The sequence below is a fragment of the Electrona antarctica genome (genome assembly GCF_951216825.1).
Source record: "Electrona antarctica genome assembly, chromosome: 14".
Classification (NCBI taxonomy): domain Eukaryota; kingdom Metazoa; phylum Chordata; class Actinopteri; order Myctophiformes; family Myctophidae; genus Electrona; species Electrona antarctica.
This window is the reverse complement of record NC_136795.1, coordinates 38387761-38410225: the sequence shown is the minus strand read 5'-3', so window position 1 is coordinate 38410225 and position 22465 is coordinate 38387761. Positions and strand designations below refer to the sequence as shown.

At 42.3% G+C, this 22465-nt stretch overlaps 2 protein-coding genes across 3 annotated transcripts in view; both read right to left on the bottom strand.

The window, feature by feature from the left end:
- LOC306936664 (apoptosis regulator BAX-like) overlaps positions 1 to 3747 on the bottom strand; it is a 43282-nt gene extending 39535 nt beyond the window's left edge. The window contains exon 1 of one of the 2 annotated variants that reach the window (XM_079520253.1): positions 3563 to 3747. In XM_079520253.1, the coding sequence (XP_079376379.1) occupies positions 3563 to 3593 (31 nt within the window). In that variant the 5' untranslated portion in view covers positions 3594 to 3747. The remainder of the gene's footprint in view (positions 1 to 3562) is intronic. The other variant, XM_079520254.1, reaches the window with a different exon arrangement.
- Positions 3748 to 4933: 1186 nt separating this feature from the next.
- rps11 (ribosomal protein S11) lies at positions 4934 to 7563 on the bottom strand. The gene is made up of 5 exons (XM_079519450.1): positions 7488 to 7563; positions 6314 to 6454; positions 5983 to 6058; positions 5628 to 5757; positions 4934 to 5105 (listed from the first exon to the last, which is right to left on the bottom strand). Exons 1-5 carry the CDS (start codon positions 7500 to 7502, stop codon positions 4982 to 4984), a joined length of 486 nt encoding a protein of 161 aa, XP_079375576.1. The 5' UTR covers positions 7503 to 7563; the 3' UTR covers positions 4934 to 4981.
- Between the last annotated feature and the right edge of the window lie 14902 nt (positions 7564 to 22465).

Sequence of the window (22465 nt, the reverse complement as noted above, 5' to 3'; positions counted from 1 at the left end):
CTATTTCTATTCTTAGTTCCATCTCGAAAGTGATGGAAAAAATAGTCTATGAACAGGTTGAAAAGTATCTTGCCACTAATAAATTATTGTACGAGTTCCAATCTGGCTTCAGAACATCCCACTCCACTGACACATGCCTTCTCTATTTGAACGACCACATCAAACAAGAGGTGGACGCTGGCAAATACTGCGGCATGGTCATGCTGGACCTCCAAAAGGCTTTTGACACCGTGAACCACTCCATACTGGTTAACAAGCTAAAAGCAATTGGTTTCGATAGCACATCAGTGAGCTGGATGCAATCCTACCTGGAGGGGAGAGAACAGATGGTGGAAGTGAACGGAACACTGTCCCCCCCCCTCCCAGTGAGCTGTGGCGTTCCACAAGGAAGCATACTAGGGCCTCTACTGTTCCTAATATATGTAAACAACATGACTTCAGCTTGTGACTGCAACTTGTTCCTGTTCGCAGATGACTCAGCACTGCTGGTCTCGGACAGGGACAAACTGCAGGTTGAAAATGCCCTCAGCTCTGAACTCGGTAGAATCTGCACCTGGCTCGCTGATAACAAACTATCTTTACACCTGGGAAAAACTGAATCCATTCTCTTTGGCTCTATTAGTAATCTCAGCAAGGCAAATGGCTTCTTGGTTAGAGTGGGTGACAATGTTATCACACGTAAAGATGAAATTACCTACCTAGGTTCCATCCTGGAGGCTAATCTTTCCGGTGATAAAATGGCCACCAACGTAATCAAAAAGGTCAACCATAGAACAAGATTCCTCTACAGGATCTCCTCACTGGTCAACAAAAACACCTTGAAGACCTTAACAGGAGCCCTTGTACAGGGTTTCTTTGACTATGCATGCACCTCCTGGTACCACAGCACCTCAAAGGCCCTTAAAATCAGGCTCCAGACTTCCCAAAACAAACTGGTCAGGCTCCTACTTGATCTAGCCCCCCGAACCCACCTAACCCCTGCCCACTTCGACAGGCTGGAATGGCTTAGGGTCGACGACAGAGTACAGCATCTTGCAATGGGTCTGGTCCACAAGATTCGATACACCACCAAGATACCCATGTACCTGTCTAGATACTTCCTTAATGTTAACGAAGTCCACACCCACAACACCAGAGGGAGTGCAACGAACCATGTACAACCCAGATTCGGCACAAACAAGGGACTAAATTCTTTTTGCTCCTATGCCACCAAAATGTGGAACGCCCTACCAACTGTCATTAAGACATGCGAATCCCTTGACTCCTTCAAAACCGCTCTCAAAGGGCACCTACGGATGGCTGCAATTCGAAACTGGCCCCCGTAAAATCTGAATCCCCCCCCCCCCCCGCCCCCCCCTTTTTCCCCTCACTGTATATATTTCTTTTCCCTTTTTACCTCCTTTATGATGAATTCCTGTTCTGTCTATAGAAGTGTCTATTTGTACGTCTCTAAATGTTTTGATGATTTGAACATGGTGGACCCTATTGGAAACAAGTGTAATGCTTAATTGGGTCGTCCACTCAGTTAACAGCCTTTGTATTGAGTTTGTGCTTGAAATGTACTGTAATTCTGCAAACTGTTAATAAATTCTTCAATCAATCAATCAGTTGTCGTTTCTCTAAGGCTGCGTACACACCTAAAGAACAAATGTTTGGTCCGTGTGCGATGCCTGATTGCTATTTGATTGCTGCTCCAATTCATTTTCAATGGGAGTCACGTCGTTTGATCGGACAAACCTGTCCGATGTGGGGGCGGAGGGCACAACAAACACATCGGACACCTTGTAGTCAAAACAGCCAACGAACAGGGTGGGACTTCAGATCGGACAGAAGGGTGGTTTTTAACCGCCAACTAATAGGAGAGAACTTCCGTTCTTGACAGCACTGGGTGGGGTTTAGGCTGTAGTCTTCTGAGTTACGTGACACAGACTATTATATCGCTTGTTTGTATGTCTTCTTTTGGCTACGGCCGTGCGTAACTTGGAGAGTCCAAGTTGCGCACGGCTGTCTCCAGTGAGTGAGTCCAGTCTGGCACTAAGTTCTATTCTATATACAGAAATACAGGACGATAGCCAAAATAGCCGTCGGGCCTCGGCAGTTGTGAGGCTGCATTAATAATTAGTTCTAAAAGCATGTCATTTTTACGGGGATCGCTATTGATTTTAATAGTAGACGCATATATGTCTATGAGTAGCCTAGAGTAGAAATGTAATGGCAGCGTACGAGGTTCACATGCGCAAATATAACAGATGTACAAGTTATCGACACGAATGGTACTTACGGTATGGTACACGATGTAAGCTTGTAGATCTGTTTATTTTAAGCATGCGCCACCGCCACCACGCAAAGTTATGACGCGCGCACATGTGGGGGGAGAGACCCGATATATTTTATAGCTCTATGACTATGGGAGAGACGCAGACAGAGAAATATTTAAAATCATCCTGTCTCGCTCTAGCGCACGGCCGCACGCATAAAGAGCCAATGGAGCAAATGTTAAATAAGCTACACAGGTGGTCCTAAATGATTAAATGATTACATCACTATAGCAAAAGACGTGATATAGGTCAACTCAACTGCAGCGGAGCTGTTCTGACTTGAAGCTTAACTGACCAGCACGGCTTCAAGTTTAAACCATAAGATGACATGGAAATGCCCGTCGATTTGATGCGCAGAAATAACATAGGCCTATATCGAATCAGGTTAAGGTGCACACATGGAAGAAAAGTCCTTTTTATCGGGATTCGGGGATACTTTGTTGTAGGCTATACGTCTCCGGTGAATTGTATGCACCAGCAGCAAGCACATTATTGTTCAAACACCTGCTCCTCTGTTGTCTTATTTGGCTAATAAAATAATTATTAAGAATTAATGCAATTTCAAGTTGTTGCTGCAATCATGATTCATGTTGCTGTTCTTCTCTCTGTGTGACTGAAGGTTGCACCCAAAAATTGTAGACAGTGATTTCCCGCACCCCCTCATGTTATTTTTCCCTCCGTCGCAAAATGACCTCTTTTCTTTTTTTCACTATTTGGTTCGCTTAACATGTCCACGTGTCATTTGTTTACATATTTGGTACGCTTTACAAAGTCCAGTGTGAACACCAAACGGACCAAAATCAAAATGCAAATATTTGGTCCTTGATCCGGACCTTCTAAGTGAACTTTGAGTGTGAAAAACGGCCTCGACAAACTACCGCTAGCTGCTGCTGCAGTCAAGAAAACTACACTGAACATTATGTGCATCTATTTCCGCGTATGTAGCACCGCCCAAATCGCGCAAAGCATTGTGGGACATGGAGGCATCAAATCATAAAAATGTAATCAGTGGTCGGTCGGACAGATCTGTGTGTCCGAAAGGTGTGTACGAAGCCTTACGTGTATAGCCATTTAAGCTAGCCTAGCCAGTTAAGCTGATGACAGTGATAATTAACAAGATGTAACCTCAAAAACACGCTACTAGTACAAGTGACAATTCGTTTTTTGTTAATATTGTCGTTCACGTCAGTGTCTCCGTAATGATGTGTACATTTAAAGTGTATAAATAAAGTAGCACTAGCCACCTGAATCATGTCCTCCCGCTGATGATGCCATCTTGAACTAGCCTGGCTTGGCCAGCCTCATAACGGGGATTCACTGAAGATTCTTCCCCGTATATGAGTCTGGACTTCGGCCATAGGCAGCTTGAAAAGTGGGCGTAAGTAGTTGCCTTGCCTCCAGCTTCCGCATACACTCTGCCAATGAGCCCGAGTCCAGACTCATATGCGGGGAGGAAACATCAGTGAACCCTCGCTATGAGTCTGGCCGCGCCAGGCTAATCTTGAACTGCAGTGCTTGTATGTATGGGATTGGGAGCCCGCTTCCGTAAAGTCACGTGACACAATGTTTGTTTATGGGAATCAGATGCTGTCAGTGTTGGAAAGTAACTACATAAAGCACACATTTTAGGTGTTTTTTACTCCTCTACATCTCAGTGACAAATATTGTCTTTTACTCTCATGTATACTGTACATTAATTTTAAATTACTTAATTAAATTTAACTAATTACTTTGTATATTTCATTTCAAGATTTGTAAACATTTAGAAAACTTGAAATGGGGCATTATGCATAATGACTTAAGTACTTTAGTTTTTTTTACTTTTTATACCAATACTTTTGTAGTAAGTCTTTCACTCCAGACTTTTATTTGAGTCTAATTTTAATTGAGTACTTTTTCCACGACAGTAAACTGGAAAGCCTGAGGTGAAATGGAACCAGTTGTCCTTGAAGTGTAAAGGTTGACAACCACTGCCATGGAGTAGCCTACCCATTATTAAACCCAGCCTGGTAAACAGAGCAGGCGTTTTAGCCTAGATAGATACAGCATAGTATATCAAAGCCTCTTTGCAGAGCAACATTTAAAAATATTACACAAATAGGTCTCAGCGTAACACCCCAGGGATATACTATATACAAGTTAATATAAAGCATGCAATAAATGTCTCCCATATTATGGGTTATACATCGCAATACAATTTTTATCAATGGAGGGGGGAAAAGTCCATATTTAAACTATGGGATGCAATCGGTTCCTAAATAATTGGGTCAACTGCCAGCTGTATTAACCCTGTACATGTAAATATTTACCTAATGCCTAATAACACTGAGAATCCCATTTATGCATAACCTCAAAGTACATTTTACACACAATGAAAAATGCAAGTCTTATCTCCAAATCGGTTGTCCCTACATGACAAAAGACGCTGACAAATGCTGTAATTTGGGGCAAATGTAGGACAGGATTTTGTGTCGTCCCTTTAAAATTGTAATTGTACCGCTACTATTCAATCAAATTTGTGTTGATAATGTTGGTATAAAATTGACAAAAGTGCCAAATCGCATACTTTGTGTATATGCTGCTGGGCTGAGTGAAGACAGACATGGACTACAAAATTTACAGAACATTTTTATTTTTGACAAAAGTCAGCTAAAAGGAACATCTTAGAACTTCTGGAATTGCTTCTTGGCTCCAGCTGCCTTTGTTACTTTGAGCACGTTGAACCGCACCGTCTTGCTGAGGGGACGGCACTCTCCGACGATTACGATGTCTCCAACTGTGACGTCTCTGTAGTGGGAGAAGCAGAGCAGACAACACGATATTAAAACTTCCATATGTAAATTTCATCCGAACTGCTCGCTCATGTTCAGAACAAGTTGCATCAGTATTGCCATTAGGCAGTGTCGTCATAGTCTTGCAGACTTGGAAGACCATCGTGAGAAATACATCATTTGCAGCAAAACAAAGCACCTACACTAAAATAACTAGTTGCTGGAAAGCAAGCAGTTCGGGGAGACAAGTTACATATTGCTTGGCTGGCTGGCCCCAATAACCATCTGGAACAACTTCATATCAATATAAATCTGAACTAGTATCATCTAATTACCTATAATTACATTGTCATTCTTTTTTAGATTGGTTGGGGGACCTCAACAAAGTGTTTTGGACAGACATTCCAATACAAGCTACTAATGTAATAAAAAGATTTCTGCTCAACTTTTCCACTTCTGGAAACAAGCGCATATAGTTTCCATGTTCATTTATTGCAGAAAGTGGAACTAAAAAGGTAGTGTAGGAGATGCCTTGTACCTGAAGGCAGGTGACAGGTGAACAGACATGTTCTTGTGCCTCTTCTCAAAGCGGTTGTATTTGCGAATGTAATGCAGGTAATCACGTCGGATAACAATGGTCCTCTGCATCTTCATTTTGGTCACCACACCTGTGAACAGATAACAGGGGAAAGAACGTTAATACAACTGCAGAAGCTAAAGCCATGAAGATATTAACAAAAAAATTGTCGATTCAGAGACTATTAATCCAACGTGGATCAATGCTCAAGGCAGGTCTACATCAGTGTTTCCTAGTATAGGCAGTTGTCTGAACCAAAATGTCTTGGAAGACAATCTCATAGCACAAGCACATAGATCCCAAAGTTGTGACTCACCAGAGAGGATACGTCCACGGATGGAGACGTTTCCAGTGAAAGGGCATTTCTTGTCAATGTAAGTGCCTTCAATAGCCTGGTGAGAATACAGAAGATACTTTCCTTTAGCCCTTTATACATAATTACAACAGTAAATTCAGGATAAAAGTTCAAAATGATTGCATCAGCTACGCCAATAGGCAGTGTCGTCATAACCCGACGGGCTTGGAAGACCATCGTGATATAAACATCATTTGCAAATTTGAAGTACATATACTACATAAAATGATAATCTAACACCACATCTAATCAATCAATACTACTCTTCTTGTATTTCATAACTTGACATTACCTCTCTTGGGGTCTTGAAGCCAAGCCCAACATTCTTATGGTAGCGAGGGAGCTTTTCCTTTGCCTCCTTCGCACCTTCAGTGGCCAGAACACGCTTCTTGTTCTGGAAGATTGTGGGCTGCTTCTGGTAAGCCCTCTCGGTCTGTGGAATGACACAAGAAATGTTAGGCCAATAGATTTATATTGATCATGCATGTTCTTAAACAAAGTGAGCTGCATCAGTGTTGCCATTTGGCAGCATCGTCAAAGCCTTGTGGGCTTGGAAGACCATCGTGAGAATACATCATCTGCAGTGAAACAAAGCTCCTTCACTAATATCACCATTGTAGGAAAAGCTGTTGAAAATAAATCATGGAATACTTTAACCTAAAAGGCATGTCTGTCCATCTGTCACATCACCTGCCTTTGTTTGGATAAGAGGATTTCCCTACCCAAGTTTCTAAATTAAATTATACTGAGGAAGTTTGTCACACATTTTACATTGGCTTCTGGCTATTTGTAAATAACTGGAAAATCTGCCAAGGGCAAACGGAGTGCTCTTGGTTAGAAAAGGACTCTAGTACATGCAGTAAAAGGGTGCTCAGGAAGGCAACAAATCAATAGATTGGTAACTCCACGCGAAACGTTTGTTTACGTAATTTTGGTAAAATGTTCCACTTCGGCTAATCAAACAGGAATTAAGACATTACCCAAATATCATTCACATATTAAGGGTCACTCAATATAATAAAACGTTCACTAGCATCTTTGTGGTTACATTAGCCATCACGAGAGATGTGGAAGCACCATTTACAACACGTCAAATTACCAAAATCACAGAGACAATTATTTGGGGGTCGATGTGTAATAACGTAACTGAGAATGAAAGTCAACAATCGATTCCCAAATCCTGCATTGCTAGACTACCGGTGGCAAGCTGAAGCTAAAATAGCTTTAGCTTAGCATTGTGGCTAATTTCCTCCATCTCTGGACTGCACGCGGAGCCGCGGACGGGCACGAAGAAGGGATGATTTAATACTTTTTAAGCTTTAGAAAGCATCGCCGTGTCTACAAATCCCTCCGTGTTGCACATAAGGAACAAGTAATGATATAAAAGAGACATTCTGCAGTCTAACTGTCTGGGAAGGACGTTAAAATAACGAGTAAATGTGGCCACGCCGTTTTCTTGAACGTACTTGTGCGTCCGCCATCTTCGCCTGCCGAGGTGTAAAGAGGCCTGTGCATGCGCGCGACGCGCGGAAGTTCACAAACGGGCCGGAAGTGACGTCTGGAAAAAATACGTGTTTTTTCGTAAGTAAGTAAAAGTCTAAATATAGCGATATAGAACTAATTTGTTAAAAGTAAAAGTATTTACTATTATTATTACAATATTTGTCTCTGAGATGTAGTGAAGTAGAAGTATTGGTAATTGGATTTTGCTCAAGTACACTACAATTATACCTTAAAAAGTACAGTAAATTTAGTTAGTTACTTTCCACCACTGTTATTAAGTGGAACTGATGGAGCACTGGTTCAAATACTCCTACTTTTTGCAGTAGGTCTAGGTCTACACCCTACATAATATAGCCACTGCAGTGCATTCTACATTGCTGAATTTTAATGCACCCTGCAGTGTCTCAACGTGTGTCTACCAGCAGGGGGCGGCAAATAACCATTATACCCTTGAGTGGTAAATTAAAGACTTGGCCTGCAGAACTTTTGTGGACCACTCTTGAGCAGAATATAATGGCAAGTTATACTCAACATAAATCCGAAAAGATTCATTTGTGATTCCTTTCCCCTAGTAAACTTCACATTAGGCCTAAATTAAACAAGTATGTTTTGTATTGCAGTAGTATTATTAAACCAGAAAATAAACAGCCGTCTTCAATAAATGACTGAAAACGTCCTCTGACTTTTAAACACTTCTTAAATTTAATTCTGTAAATGGATGTTGATTAATCTGGCATTGTAGTTCCTGTTGCTCCATCTCCATCCATCACGGATGGTGGTTTGATTATGCTATAAACAGAGTGGGATTCAGACAAAAACACGAATAACTAACTAATCTACTAACAAAGAATGTATGTCAGTAGCTATGAACTGTATACAAAAGTATACATCTGTCTCTAGCTCTGATCGGACCATAGCCTTAAGAAGTCACATCCCCCCTCCTCTCTTTCTGATGGGTTGGCAAGCATGAACAACAATGCTGAGGGGGCTTCTTTACTCAGTGGTGCCTGAGTGAATGTAGGCCTCAGAGTCTGAGTGAATGTAGGTAGGCCTCAGAGTCTGAGTGAATGTAGGACTCAGAGTCTGAGTGAATGTAGGACTCAGAGTCTGAGTGAATGTAGGCCTGAGTCTGAGTGAATGTAGGCCTGAGTATGAGTGAATGTAGGCCTCAGAGTCTGAGTGAATGTAGGGCTCAGAGTCTGAGTGAATGTAGGCCTCAGAGTCTGAGTGAATGTAGGCCTGAGTCTGAGTGAATTTAGGCCTGAGTCTGAGTGAATGTAGGCCTCAGAGTCTGTGTGAATGTAGGCCTCAGAGTCTGAGTGAATGTAGGCCTGAGTCTGAGTGAATTTAGGCCTGAGTCTGAGTGAATGTAGGTATCAGAGTCTGAGTGAATGTAGGCCTCAGAGTCTGAGTGAATGTAGGCCTGAGTCTGAGTGAATGTAAGCCTGAGTCTGAGTGAATGTAGGTCTCAGAGTCTAAGTGAATGTAGTCCTCAGAGTCTGAGTGAATTTAGGCCTGAGTCTGAGTGAATGTAGGTATCAGAGTCTGAGTGAATGTAGGCCTCAGAGTCTGAGTGAATGTAGGCCTGAGTCTGAGTGAATGTAGGCCTGAGTCTGAGTGAATGTAGGTCTCAGAGTCTAAGTGAATGTAGTCCTCAGAGTCTGAGTGAATTTAGGCCTGAGTCTGAGTGAATGTAGGTATCAGAGTCTGAGTGAATGTAGGCCTAAGTCTGAGTGAATGTAGGCCTGAGTCTGAGTGAATGTAGTCCTCAGTGTCTGAGTGAATGTAGGTCTCAGAGTCTGAGTGATTGTAGGCCTCAGAGTCTGAGTGAATGTAGTCCTCAGAGTCTGAGTGAATGTAGGCCTCAGAGTCTGAGTGAATGTAGGCCTCAGAGTCTGAGTGAATGTAGGCCTGAGTCTGAGTGAATGTAGGTCTCAGAGTCTAAGTGAATGTAGTCCTCAGTGTCTGAGTGAATGTAGGTCTCAGAGTCTGAGTGAATGTAGGTCTCAGAGTCTGAGTGAATGTAGTCCTCAGTGTCTGAGTGAATGTAGGTCTCAGAGTCTGAGTGAATGTAGGTCTCAGAGTCTGAGTGAATGTAGGTCTCAGAGTCTGAGTGAATGTAGCCCTCAGAGTCTGAGTGAATGTAGTCCTCAGAGTCTGAGTGAATGTAGTCCTCAGAGTCTGAGTGAATGTAGTCCTCAGAGTCTGAGTGAATGTAGGTCTCAGAGTCTGAGTGAATGTAGTCCTCAGAGTCTGAGTGAATGTAGGTCTCAGAGTCTGAGTGAATGTAGTCCTCAGAGTCTGAGTGAATGTAGTCCTCAGAGTCTGAGTGAATGTAGGTCTCAGAGTCTGAGTGAATGTAGGTCTCAGAGTCTGAGTGAATGTAGGTCTCAGAGTCTGAGTGAATGTAGGACTCAGAGTCTGAGTGAATGTAGGCCTCCTCAGAGTCTGAGTGAATGTAGGTCTCAGAGTCTGAGTGAATGTAGGCCTCCTCAGAGTCTGAGTGAATGTAGATCTCAGAGTCTGAGTGAATGTAGGCGTCCTCAGAGTCTGAGTGAATGTAGGCCTCCTCAGAGTCTGAGTGAATGTAGATCTCAGAGTCTGAGTGAATGTAGGCCTCCTCAGAGTCTGAGTGAATGTAGGTCTCAGAGTCTGAGTGAATGTAGGTCTCAGAGTCTGAGTGAATGTAGGGGCCCATATGGTGCCGGTGGTCATATAAAAGGGTGGAAGTGGTTTAATTGTGAACCCAAACTTTTCAATGTAGGCTCATCACATGACAACTAATGAGAAATGTCACCGCTGCCTTTCTGTGTGGAGTTTGCATGTTCTCCCCGTGTCCCCTATTGTAGGTAGTAGGTACCCTCACAAAAAACATGCAGTAGTCCTGGTCCGTAAACTGCCTCCCCCTGTCCCCCTGGCCAGCCGGGGCGCCTGATGGAGGGGAAAGGAACTGGTTGGAATAACTTGTATCTTCCACGCACTACGTCCAACTGGGGAAACTCCCCCCTGTCAGGTGAAAAGAAGCGGCTTGGATGCTCATGCATTGAAGGAAGCATGAGGTCAGTCTGTTGCTCTCCCCAGGTTGGCAGAGGGCGTGTAGCGCCCAGGATTAGATAATTGACACTGGGTGAAGAAATGGGTTACAAAACCATGGGATACAAATTAAAATCACACCTGTTTGATGTGAGTGGTGCAACTCTGGTGGGGGGGGGGGGGGGGGGGGGTTCCAGACCGTTACCGTGTGTCACTGTACTGTACTGGCACATCCGAAATCACCATATATACAGTTAATATGTGCGTGTGTGTTTGTGTGTGTGTTAGGTTGCGCACAGGTGGTGAAAAACAACCATGCTGTTTTCGTGCTCAGACGCACCCACCCAGCCAGCCAGCCACCTACCTACCCACCCACACACACACATAGCTCCATAAGGGAGTGGCAATATAGAAAAACTCTGTTACAAGTAAAAGTCCAGAATTCAAAATGTACACAAGTAAAAGTACAAAATATTGGCATCAAAATGTACCGGTACTTGTCTTAAAGTACCTAAAGTAAAAGTACTCATTATAGGCCTACAGGGCTGAAGTGGTTAGTGTACATTTTGTAATAATAATCAAAATCTACAAAGTAACAACATTTTCAAATAAATGTAGTGGAGTAAAAGTACAATATTTGGATCTGAGATGTAGTGGAGTAGAAATAAAAGTACAGGAAATTTGAAATACTCAAGTAAAGTACAAATACCTCAGAATTGTACTTAAGTACAGTACTCAAATGTACTTAATTAATGTACACCACAGGCTTTCCTATAAAGCTCCAGCTCCCCACAGCTTTCTATATGAGACTTAAAGGACCACTTCACCACTTTTCAACCTATCTTCAAATAATTGGTCCTCACTAATGTTCATGATATAATACCACATTTGTTTTCTACAATTGGTCTGTGTCTCATAGGACGGCTGTGTGCAGTTCAGAAACCCGTCCACCAGTGACATCATCGTTAGGCAGATTTATTTTTAAACAATATTTTTTTTAAATATACATTTAGATTTTTAGTATCGTGAGAACGATGGCTTCCATTTTCAGGAATAGAAAGCCTGCAGTTTCTATTGGCTTGGATTCCCCATCGATGATGTCACTGCTGGACAGTTTTCTGAACTGCTCACAGCCAGAGTATGAGACACAGACAGAGTAGGAAAGAATGGTGCTATTTTATCATGAACATTAGTGAGGACAAATTATATGAAGAATCAAGATACAGGTTGCAAAGTGGTCCTTCAACGTGATAAAGAAGGAGAGTGTTCTGTGAAGAACAGACCATCTCACCATCAGACACCCCAGGGAGCAAAGGAGAGCACAGCTGGACACCCGATCCCACAAGAGTGCATGCTCCCTCCCTCCCAGAGAGTGTTTGTCTGGACACAGAGGTTTGACCCCTCACACAAGGTCTCAGTATACAAAATGAAACTGTCACACAAGAGTAATGAATCACTGCCGTAGTGAAAACGTTGTTTGGTTTGTGCTCATCTTTAACAGTTGAGGTAATACGTCATCTGAGATAATAACAACCAGAAGTGGGTCCTTTGCTTAGCCATAACCCATTCAGGCCTGACGTCGAAATAAATAAAAAAAGTTTTCTAAATCATGACAATTTTCGGAAAGATTTGAGGCACATTTTAACGATTTTTCAAAAATAGCAGACCTACAAGTTCTTGTAGATCTGTATCTATTTATATATAGATCTGCTATTTTTCAATAGCTAAATTATAACATAATGTTTAAAACATACAGTGTTGACTTACTGAAATTATACATTACACAGAATTTGGTAACCAAATGAAGTTTTTATTGATCCCCACAATCCATCTATCACTGTCAAATATTTAGATTCTGGTATATTATTTTCAGTGTTTTTGATTAAATAGAGCCAGAGTGCTTCAGTGATCATGGGTAGCAGATTTAAACAATGGTACTATTGTTTGTCTGTTCTTTATTTTGTAATTATGTTCATTTAACGGAGACAAAGGGCACATGTTTATGATCTTGTGTAGATGATTTACAATATGTATTGTGTAATTTTCTTGTGTTTCAGTGGTGTGGTACAAATTACTTGATCATTGCATGTAGTCTTTGGGCTTCCACATGACAAAGCGAATCAAAGCTTTTAATCTAATGTAATTATGCACTAGCGTGTGAGAATACATCATTTATCCATTGCATCTGTAGCCGAATCTTTGGTGTTAAGAAGATTTGGTTCCAGTAATTCCGATTTGGTTAATTGTTGTTTCTCAGACCACCCATGTAAAGTGTCTTTGGGTACTCAGAAAAGCACTATAGAGGGTATGTGCGTGACATCATCATCAAACCAGGAAGTTATGCGGGAATGCCTACTGAGTGGCAAAAGACAACTTTATGGCATCGACAGCCTATACATCCAATCAGAAAAGTCCAATATGATTGCATTAAACAACGTTAAGCAATGTTAAACTCACTTTGCCACTCACTTTGCCACTCGATTTGCCACTCGATTTGCCATTCACTTTATGCATGCGCATACCCTCTATATGGGGCGCCCCAGCCCGCTGGCTGAGTGGTTCAGGTACATGCCACATATAGGCTCTGGCCTGACAGCGTGTCATGTGTTCGAGTCCTGTTCATGACGACCTTTGCTGCATGTCTCTCCCCTTCTCTCTCTCCCTCTTTCCTGTCTATCTTCACTTGTAACTATCAATAAAGGCAAAAAGCCAAAAACAAATCTTTAACAGAAAAGCACTATATACATTTGAGATATTATTATTATTATTATTTACTGGATAAAAATAATAATGTTTTTGGGCCCACCTGTTAAGTGGTCAGATGGGTGGGCTGCTTGGGTGGGCTGCATGCATTTTCAGAGCGCCTTTATTTTAATGATCAATCAAGCGATTGTGTTCCGGCTTGGATCAATGGAAGTATAGAACACTATTAGTTCCTTCCTATAGTTTAAGTTTTGGTACCACAAATAAAAACGTTTTATTGTTTAAAGGAAAGAAATAACATGAGAATGTTTTGTTATGCAACCTCTAGAATTTAGATAATCAAACTCTTTCCCTAAGTGGGGATATAGTTGACATACAGCGACAGCCAATTTCAGCCCAACTATCTCACCCCCCACCCCACACACAATTAAAACACAGCATGTATATATTCTAAAACTACCACGAAGTGTGAATGCTAAAAAAAAGTTTTTAATTAACTCATATCAAAAATGTTTTCCCATCTTCCAGTTTTCGTACACTATATTTGTATGTCAACACATGTCAACACGACCAGTAATAGGAGTTTTGATCTTTTCATCTGAATTGTCACCACATTCTTGGATTCTGGAAATATTCTTTTAATAGCTCATTGCTGCGGAAGGGTGGAGGTCTCTTCGCTGGCATATAGGAATGCCAGTTAGGCCCTCAACTCTTTGAACTGGCTCATTTTCCTACTCATAAATTGACTGCGTGTCACTTCACATTCCGCTGCTTTGCCCAACATGTTTACCCAGCGTCCCGGAGCATGCTTGCAGGCGTGCTTACTTGTGTATCTAATGGCAGGGATGTTAGCTCAGAAGGTTAACCCAGCGAGGGCAATGATTGCTATCAAAACAAAGACCTTATGGGAGCCCAGCAGGAGTTTTTCTGGTGATGGTCCTGTGTGCACTGTGCAAGGCCCCTCCCTGTTCAGGACTGTTTGGAGCCTGTAAACAACACAAAAAACAGTTTTTTTGCAGGGACAGCTAGGAGCCGCAATGGAAACAGGCCTGATGATCTGAACAGATGGGAGCAGTGTTATCTAGTTGAGTCTAGGCTGGGATATAGACCCCCCAGTCCCCTGACCCTCCTTTGTCTGAACAAGATGCCTCAGGTTTCGGGCTGGGATAGCAATAAAAAACGATTCCCCTGCACTAAAGTATATATCTTTTTTAATCATTTTGATGCAGACTTTGTGGGAAGTCTACATATCGTCGAAGTCGGGTGGAAAACTTGCATGTGGGGTGGCCATAGCTGAACGAGTATAGAGGCCACCTCGCCCATCGCCTGGGAAACAGAAGGTCCCTGGTTTGATTCCTGGCTATGTATCGAGGCGTCCATGAGCAAGACACTTAAAATCCCTAATTACTCCCCCCTTTTTTTGGCGCTCAATTATGTCCACCTGAGCAGCTATCAGCTGGGTGAAACTGAATGATCTATATTATTAATTATTATCCCGATGAAGATCTAATAAGATCGAAACGTTGACGAACAGCAATAAACGTTAGAGGAGCTTTTTCAGCATTGCCAGTGTGCAAACTCTATTATTCCTTTTGAACCTGAATGACTCCCACAGGATTAATGTTATTGTTAATCATGTACAATGTAATGTAGACTAATAGACTACATTATATTGTTTTTATGTCCAAAACTGTTACTTTACAGAACATAAGAAAAAATAACCTGCGTTCCAGTGGATCCGATTAGCTCTTATTAATACTTTTCTTGTGGTTCAATATTTATCAAACCCACAGAAACACTTAACCATTTTCACGTTCGCATTCCCTATTTTTAAAAAATAGGCTATTTTTATTACATTTGTTTTGTGCGAAACTGTTGTACGGCAAAGCTAGTAGGGCATTAATTAACTAAACAAAAGGAAAAAGTTGAAACATGGACATATAAGGAGGTTTCTGCCTGAAATCAACAATATACTTAGTAAACATAATACTATAGGCCTATCAACTTAATTGACTCGTGTTGACACTGCTAACTTCATATTGTTGTTGATGTTGTGCTACAGTCAACGATTGAACCTATCACTGTCCGGCTGCAGCACACTTCTGGGCTGACCCAGAGGAACATGGTGGGCTTCACTGTGGGTCAAAGCTGGGTCACTCTCCACATCTGGACAAGTCATCCCATCTGCCATTCAAATGTGAACAAGACCATGGGATGAAATCAAGAACTTGGGGTTGGACAAATTCAAATTGTAACATACTGTACTATACAGTATAGGCCCACATACAGTATACATGCACAGTAACAGTAACAGTAACAGTAATGTGTTAATGTTTCCATTTATTGCTTGGCGGCTTAAATTAACACATTCTTACTGTAGTCATAAACAAATGGTGATGTTTATTACACAAGCACTGTATGCCCATGTATTAAATGTGTGGTAGGATTTCATCATGTACTGTAACAGTGGGGGTTTGGTCTGCGGTGAAAGAAGTCGATATGGTGCAATAACTAGCATGCCAAGATCTACGACTGTGGGGTCAGAGGTACTGGTCATGCTTATCAGTATCTGGTACCAACAATAGCACCATGGCGCTTAACTGATTTTAAGTGATGTACCATATGCTGCTTCCACCGCACACATCATTTATCCCAGCGGTTGTCAACGTTTAGATTTGTTTTGCAAGGACCCCCAGTTCGATAGCATTAGGCCACGGACCCCCATTTGATGTGATTTGATCTCTGGGTGGGACCCCAATCTATATGTGTTCATTTCATTCTAATATATATATGGTCACGCCTCGTGACATCACACCTCCATATATGGTCACGCCTTGTAACACATCACACCATGGCGGTCTCCATATATGAAGATCGCGACACTGACCTCATCAAACCCTGGATATGGCCATACATGGAGAAGACTGGATCATCACCTAGATCTGCATATATGGAGCCGGCCAGCAACTCTACATCTGACCTCAAACCCTTAGATCTCCATATATTCTTATATGCTCCATATATGGCCAGACCTCATCTAACCCTGTACGCTCAAGACACTGCCTTCGCTGCCACCCTTAGATCTCCATATATGGAGCATACCTGTTCTGATGTTGCTTCTCGCCCTCAGGGCGTCTTACTGGAAATATAATATAATAATAATATTAATAATTATTATTTGCGACCGAAGGTCGCAGTTAACTATGGAATCGTGCATTTCCCGTCAGTGTAAATGGTAAATGGTGCATTTATATAGCGCCTTTATCCAAGGCGCTTTACATAGATTGTGCATTACATTCACCCATTCACACACACATTCATACACCGATTGCGGCGGAAGCCATGCAAGGCACCAACCAGCACATCAGGAGCAATTTGGGGTTCAGTGTCTTGCCCAAGGACACTTCGACATGTAGACAGGAGGAGCCGGGATTCGAACCGCTGACCCATGGATCATTGGACGACCTGCTCTACCTCTTGAGCCACAGTCGCCCCAGTGTGTGTGTTGGTTGGTCGGGGTGAGAGAGCATGTGACATCACGTGACATCAGGGATGGAACACGTGACATCATCAAGGATGCAGCACATGACATAAAGTGACATCATCAGGGATGGAGCAGGTGACATCACGTCACCCTTAGATCTCCATATATGGAGCTGACCTGTTCTGAAATTCCATATGTTGGTCCTTCCCCATCCTTCCTCTTCGATGTCTCCCTTTTGACTGATACCTGTCCATTTAAACTCTAGACGGGCCTGCCCCAAAGTTATTAGTGCAAACCCAGGCACCCAGGCGGATGCGTAAAGGGTGAGGTCGCTTCTCGCCCTCAGGCGTCTTACTGGTTATTAAAAGGACATTGGACCAACGTCTCCCTCCAGTGGTTCCCAAACCTTTCAGGTAGAGACCTGTTTGCCAGGGACCACCCAAACTAGTGAAAATAGCAATACAAGCGCACAATGCGTCCCTTCGTTCTGCGTTGTGAGCTTGTAGATCGGCTATTTACACTACTTTTTAATTACTATTATTTTTAGTTATGGAATTTCTTAGATTTATTAGATTTGTTTTAAAATGTATCAAATTATTTTCATTTTCTTTTATTAAAAAAAAGAAACTTTTGAAATATATACAGTATATTTTAAATAAATGTAGGAAAAGGAAATGGGATTTTTATTCGAGTCGTGACCCATAAAAATTGGTCCGTGACCCACAAATGGGTCCCGAGTCACTCCTTGGGAAACAGTGCTATATAAACACATGCTCATAGCTTTAAAGGAGACACGGCGGCATGGTCCTAATTTAATATTCTCCTGTCCAGACATGTACCGTATGCCTGTCAAACAGAGTGATGTTTGGCAAGTGGTGGACGGTGTATATGTGCCGTTTTATACCATGATGTGAGATGAAAGGGAAGGTCAACAGTACAGAGTGTCTTCTCTCCTATAGGCTCATGTGTGAACCATCCAGCATGGCTGTCATGATGACAGCTTCCCTGGGGTGCACTCCGCGTGACTGATGGGCTCGCAGTACTGCCTGGACTCATGAAATCGAAAAGACGAAAACTATAAACCATAATCTGCACCACATATCTAACTATGAGATGACATGCAGAAGCTATTTGCACTTCTTGTTGTCATGGTCAATTCAATGCCAGCTGCCTTTTGCCTGCATTCGGGAATGCAGCTGAGCTCTCGTTTTGCAATGTGAAATGTTATTCCTGCGCAAAAGACAAATTGGGAATTTGAATGCATTGAGACTAGCTCCACCACGGCATAGTGAATATAGAACTGGCTGTGAAATGTTTAAAACATGTAGAAATTAACACAAACAGAGTCCGCAACACTGGCTGTGTTATTAATCAGCACCCGGCCTGTATACATTTTTGTTTTTAAAGATTAATGGCAGCCGTCAGTGTGAAAACTCTGTTTATTTCCATATTTGAACACACAAATTTGCAATCTCAGGCAGGCTTCCTACAGCCTTTTGACCCTAAGCAGCATCATAAGATTTAATACTTAAACTGCAACAATTTGTCCTGTAAAGGTAACTGGAGAAAGGCAAAGCGACGCCCCACAGCTACGGCGAACAGTGAGCTATATATCCCCTGCAGCAGGAGGAATTCTCCCTGGCAGATGGCGGGGCAGAGCCCCTGAGGGCCAAAGGCAACGCTACACCCTGGGACCCGGATACCTAATCACGCCCTGTTGAGCCTCTCACCTGCTGCTTCGCCACTGACAATGTTATCTCATCTCCCTGACCTATTGTGGCTCGCATTGGCAATAATGACAGTCGAGAGACCCACGCAGTGCTGCAGTGGAGCAAGTCTCTCCCTGGAGAGAGACGGGACCATGGGAAACTCGTAGTAATCAATCTCGCCATCTTGCCTCAATTGACGTATCTCGTTTCATATCAGGGCACACAGACAGCTACTGTGCTTCTGGTATTTTAGGTCAGTCATGGAGAACGCGGGTTCTTTTTTCTTTCTTTCTTTGATTGAAATATATTGTTTTTCATGTTATTGCATGATTGCAGATAATGATGTTGCTTGCCTTTGTGCCTTTTGTGTATTGAACATGTTATCAGATAAAAAGGGGGAAAAGAAACTCAGTAATCTCAGTGAACCTTAGTAATCATGCAACTTCTTGAGAGTAGAGAGATAAAGTTGCACAGGTAAGAGTCTCTTAATACAACTGCTTCTTATTCCAAGCAGTAAAGTTGCCTGTCTGCAAACACCGATAATAACCAAGTGTGTTTAAAAACAGTAACAACGAATGCTCACTGAGTGCTATTGGTCTAATGAGAAAACAACAGCCACTGCTCACACGTGACCTTGGTTCCCACCATTTGAATATGATACTGTCACAGTGTCCTAGTTCTCACTGCGCTGCTTTAATTGGACTATTATTACTTTATCCCGCTGGATTCCTCTTCCAATTTGGATGGTAAATGAAATACTTTGAGGAGACAACCATTATTTAGTGCTGTGTACTGTACAAATCAAGGACACTGCACTAGAGTGAGATAGAGAATACGCACCGTGTCAACTGATGTCCAAATTAGACTAAGGTGTGATTATAATACTCTGTCGTATGATGGTACGTTGCACTCCAAAAATAGCAGATCTACAATGTGATTTTTTTGCTTAACTTCTCATATAGTAGCCTACATTAACTCAGTAGCCCTAAAAGATACTGCGTAGCCGACCATGAATACAAATTCTAGAGTGTGGCCCCTTGATTGAGAATTAGGTTATCCATCACATCAATAAGCGGACCCTTGGCGATAGAGCTGTCAGTGTGGCAGCCCCCCCTGCCCTCTGGAACTCTCTCCCCGTGGAGATTCGCCAGACGCCAACTTTGGACTCTTTCAAGTCCGCACTGACGAGACACTTTCGGCTTTTGGCAAATAGTTTGTTTATTTTTGTAATTGTACGTTTTTGAAAGGTGCTATATAAATCCAAGTTATTACTATTATTATTATTATTATTATTATTATTATTATTATTATTATTATTATTATTATTATTATTATTATTATTATTATTATTATTATTATTATTATTATTAGTATAGTAGTAGTAGGCTCTAAGGTTAGAATTGCATGTCTTTTCAGGGACTATCATGAAGGGACAAAGACACAGAGAAACAACTCCATCCATGGACACGACAGATAACCTTGTCCCATTGTGTGACTGGAGTCTTTCACTGTAGTGTGTGAGACGTGATAAAGATAAGGACAAATCCCAAACATTCACAGGAGAGCAAACAAACTCTGCATGCTCCCCCCTCAACTAAAACAAACATTAAATCACCTTATCTATAAGATGGATTTCATCTCGAAGACCACCTTCAGTTCAAAGTAAAGCAAGGAAATGTTGCCTCTCTGAAGACATAAAACTTTGGCACTTTCCTATTTGGCCTTTGAAATGCTTAAACATGTGAGATTGTCATTGTGAATTTGCCGACAGTAGTAGGTCTACAAATTCATTTTAGTGTTGGTGTCCGCTCAACCCAGCTATGAACCGTGTGAAGTGAGTGGTGCAACTCTGTCTGGGGGTCCCCAGGGGGGGGGGGGGATCCTGACCCACGGGAACGCACCCAGGGTGCCGGCCCGATTCCGGCGAGCCGCCCGCGTCCGAAACGGTTGAGAAATGACAGAGTACCTGTACTGGCACACCCGAAATTACTATATTAATATATACAGTTAATATGTGCGTGTGTGTTTGTGTGTGTGTTGCACACAGGTGGTGAAAAACAACCATGCGGTTTTCGTGCTCAGACGCACCCAGCCACCCACCCACACAGCCACCCACCCACACACATAGCTCCGTAAGGGAGTGGTTGCACCACTCAAAAATTCTATGCTGTGCATTGTAAATCAGTTAAATAAGCTAAAATACAACAGTCAGAATTGCATTGCAAGAGTATGTGTAAGGACAGTGTTAAATGCTGATTTCGAAGTCCACCTGCAGAAATGCTGAGCATAGGTTTTAGAGTAGGAAACCTGGTTGGAGGCAACCATCCATCCTGTTATCAAGACTTTGGCTGCATGTATGCTTCCTGAATGAACACTAAAAATGTACCTTTCCCATGTGATTTACATTTCCCTTGAAACGACCATATATTTTCCATACAAGCACAGACCAAACACGTGACGTGGGGACCATTCTCCTGAGATGATGCAACGGTCATTAGCCACAGAGGAGCAGTGGCGTGCACAGATAGACACTAGGGGGTGCTAGAGCACCCTCTGCCCTTTTGGCAATGTGCCCTTTTGGAAAAAAAAAGAAAAAAAAAACATTTTTTTCTCTTTTTTTTTTTGATTTTTCAAAAATAGCAGACCTACAAGCTCATAGCGCGCCACTCGGTGGCGCGCTATGAGCTTGTAGATCTGCTATTTTTCAATAGCTAAAGCATAACATAATGCTAACACCAAAAGGGGTTCCCGCCCAAAATGGATTAAGGCAACCGGCCGGTTCCACGCGCTGCACAAGGTGCCCTTTTTTAACTTGAGCACCTGCCCCTCTAAATGTCTGTGCACGCCACTGCAGAGGAGAGTGACGATGCTCAGCGATACTAATCTACAAGGAAGGCCCTTACAAAGTAGTGGGAATCCATGTAATGGTCAGAGTCCAAAGAAGAGAGACTGGTCTACACAAGACTCTAGGAACAGCAGCTGACGTACTAACAGTCCGACAGTCCTCCTACCCAAAGCCCAACCCTAAACCTAACCTCACAGGAAGCCACAGGTTAGTTTTAACCTGCCACGCATGTCGGGAGCCACAGGTTATCTTTAACCTGCCATGGCAGCGGTGGCCGAACGGATTGCGGAGCGGTCTTGATACCGGATGGTCGCCAGTTCGAATCAGCGGTCCGACACGTTAAAATTACCACCGCTGAAGTGCCCTTGAACAAGGCATTGAACCACTACGATGAAATGTTCTATGAGCAGGGCCTGGCTGGAAACAAGTTCTTGAGCTTAGCCCAGATACCCTGGGTAAATATAGTAACTTTGCTTTGCCACAGGTTAGTTTTAGGTTTTAACCTGCCATGCATGTCGGGAGCGCGACTGTGTTGTTGGACTAATTTGCCTGTCGGTCTGTTAGTATGTCTAACCAACGTATGCACCCCTAATAGACCTCACATTTTACTTTTTATCATGATGCAACATGAACACAATATAAAAGAGGAACAAAAATTAAATCGAAGCCCCTGTGGTGTGTGTCCCTTTGAGGTGGTCCCAACATAAACATTGATCTGTTGAGCAGAAGAGTAAACTTCCCTTGTTTGTACCATAAACACACTTCCTGAGGGCATTGTCTATCTGTAGAATAGATGTAGTGAGATACATCTCATTGAACTCTGCATAAAGATTAGACTCACTCTATTTGGCAAATAGACTCCAATCAGATTGACCTACACAGACAAATCTTCTGTTCTGTGTTAACTCAGGTGGTTCCATTTCGGTCCATTTTTACACTTTCATTGTGCTCTGTAGTTGGTCATCCATTGTTCTCACTATTGTTTCCAGTAAAACCTTGCTCTGTGTTTATACTGTAAATAATGTATCATTTTAAGGTCCCTTGTCCCACTATCTTTTCAAGTCAACATTTATCGTGTAAATTGGAAACCTTTCTGGTCTTATCCTCAAATCTTTGCAAATTAATGCCACAATAAGATTAATCCTTATCCAACAAATCAAATGTATT